This window comes from Corvus brachyrhynchos, unplaced genomic scaffold (genome assembly GCF_000691975.1).
Source record: "Corvus brachyrhynchos isolate BGI_N302 unplaced genomic scaffold, ASM69197v1 scaffold61, whole genome shotgun sequence".
NCBI classification, from domain to species: Eukaryota; Metazoa; Chordata; class Aves; order Passeriformes; family Corvidae; genus Corvus; species Corvus brachyrhynchos.
In genome coordinates, this window is record NW_008236478.1 from 6,990,464 (window position 1) to 6,992,462 (window position 1,999).

The window sequence follows — 1,999 nt, forward strand, 5'->3', positions numbered from 1 at the left end:
GTACCTGCAGTGCCCAGCCACCTGCCGCTGCGGGGTGCTGCCAGGCTGCCCTGGCAGCAGAGATGCTCAGGGGTGCCCAGCTGTGCTCGCAGCCCTAGTGCTGGGGGGAAGGATGGACAGACTGTGGTTGTGCAGGAGTTGGTGGAATAAGGAGACATCTGCCACCCAGCAGCCTTGGGACCAAGCAGTGGCAGCAGCACCTGCCTTTGTGTCCCAGGTTCACCCAGCCCTGGAGCTGCCCCCCTCAGCTCCTCTCCATCCCTTGCCCTGCCCATGCCAGACAATCCCAGCTCTGATGTTTTCCCCTTCTTTCCCAGACATAGATGAGTGCCAGGCACAGCCTGGCCCCTGCGAACATATCTGCCACAACAGCCATGGCTCCTTTCACTGCCACTGTCACCACGGCTTCTCCCTGGGTGCTGGTGGACGCTGCTGGCGTCCCAATTAGCCTGCTCTGGTACAGCCAGGTGTTCCCTGCTTCCCCCCAGCACTGTGCCAACTGAATAAACCCTTTCCTGCACTGTATTCCTTGTGTGTCCCTGGCCCAGGGCCACATGACTGCTACACAGGCCTGACCCTACTCCCTGAGACTGCCCCCTCCAGCCCATCATCCCCCTTCCCCCATGCTCACCTTGGTGGGGCTCTGTGCAACCCAGCATGAAAAGGGATGCCCACCCTGATTCTGTGCCCCCACAGCATTGTCCCACTCACCTCTCCAACACAAGAAGATGCAGGGCAGGCAGTGGGGGAAGAAGCGTGGGGTTTATTGAGGAAGGTCTCCATGCAGGGGGGGCTCTAGCAGGAACGTTGAGGCCAGGGCCACCCCACACACACGTCATGACCAAGCCAAAAGGAGTCCTACAGGTGCGAGTCCTCCCTCCAGATCCCCAGGAGAGAAATGCCAGCTCGGTTCAGCCCTGCACCCAGATAGGAATTCTTCTCCTCAGGGTGCTGGATGTCACAGGGACCCTCCTATTTCCCCTTACCTGACCCTGGACCATGAACCTCCACACCTTGCAGCCAGGCCCAGGTGCCTCTCGAGGTCCCCTCTTACAGGCCAGGCTGAGAATTGGGGTGCTGGTGGCAGATGCATGCAGGAAACGTGGGCAGGGGAGGGCTCAGCAGTGAGAGAGGAAGGGTCCTTGTGGAGCTGCTCCACTGGGCACCCTCCCTGCGTTAGGGCAGGTCATGGGGCAGAGGAGGCAGGGGGCTGCTGGCAGCCAGGTACAGGCAAGCTCTGCCAGGACTGGGCAGGGAGCTTGCCTCACCCATGCCACAGCTCAGCCTCAACTATGCTGGGCCATGAATGAGCCCAGGGCCCATGGCACAGGGGCAGCATCATGCCCAGCACTGCACCTCCCTGCCCTGCACACTGGGCTGAAGAAATTCCTGGGTCCAGCTGGGGCTGGCAGCAGGTCATGCAGGGAGCAGAAGCAAGTGCCCAGTGTCATGGCAGTGCTGAAGGATGCTGCTGGCAAAGATGCCGTGCCAGATGGGGGAGGGGGCCCGGGGAGCAGCAATGGGGCAGTGTGTGGGGTGGAGCCGGGGTGAATGCATGGTCCATCATACAGAAGAAGTGGCACCAGTGCTCTGCCAGGCCCCCTGAACAGTGGACAAGCAGCAGCTGAGCCCACACCACAGCACCAAGAGCAGAGTGCCCCAAGGAGGGGGTGCAGCAAATGCTGTCAGTGTCTGTGGGCGTGGGGCTAAGTGTGCGTCCCTCGCCTAGCAATGCCTGAGGCTTTGCCAGTCCCAGTGCTCCCCAGTGCATGGCGACAGGGACACTGCCAGCTGGGACTGCCCGTAGCAGGGCAAGCTCCTTTTGCCTGGGGCAGGGGCAGCAGCACCAAGCACATGGAGGGCTGTAGGAGCCCCTTGGCAACAGTTTGGCTCAGTGGGAAGCACCTGGGATGCCCCAGCACCAGTCCGTGCCCACAGCGGGTCCGAGCAGGGGCAGACCCACTGCGGGGGACAAAGAGCAGACGGGGGTGGGCAGCCC

General features: G+C 62.2%; 1 protein-coding gene across 1 annotated transcript in view; it reads right to left on the minus strand.

Moving 5' to 3' along the window:
* Positions 1-1,891: 1,891 nt before the first annotated feature.
* The window catches only part of GOLGA7B (golgin A7 family member B), an 8,846-nt gene continuing 8,738 nt past the window's right edge, over positions 1,892-1,999 (minus strand). The window contains exon 6 of the mRNA XM_017725871.1: positions 1,892-1,962. Within this exon, the coding sequence (XP_017581360.1) occupies positions 1,892-1,962 (71 nt within the window). The remainder of the gene's footprint in view (positions 1,963-1,999) is intronic.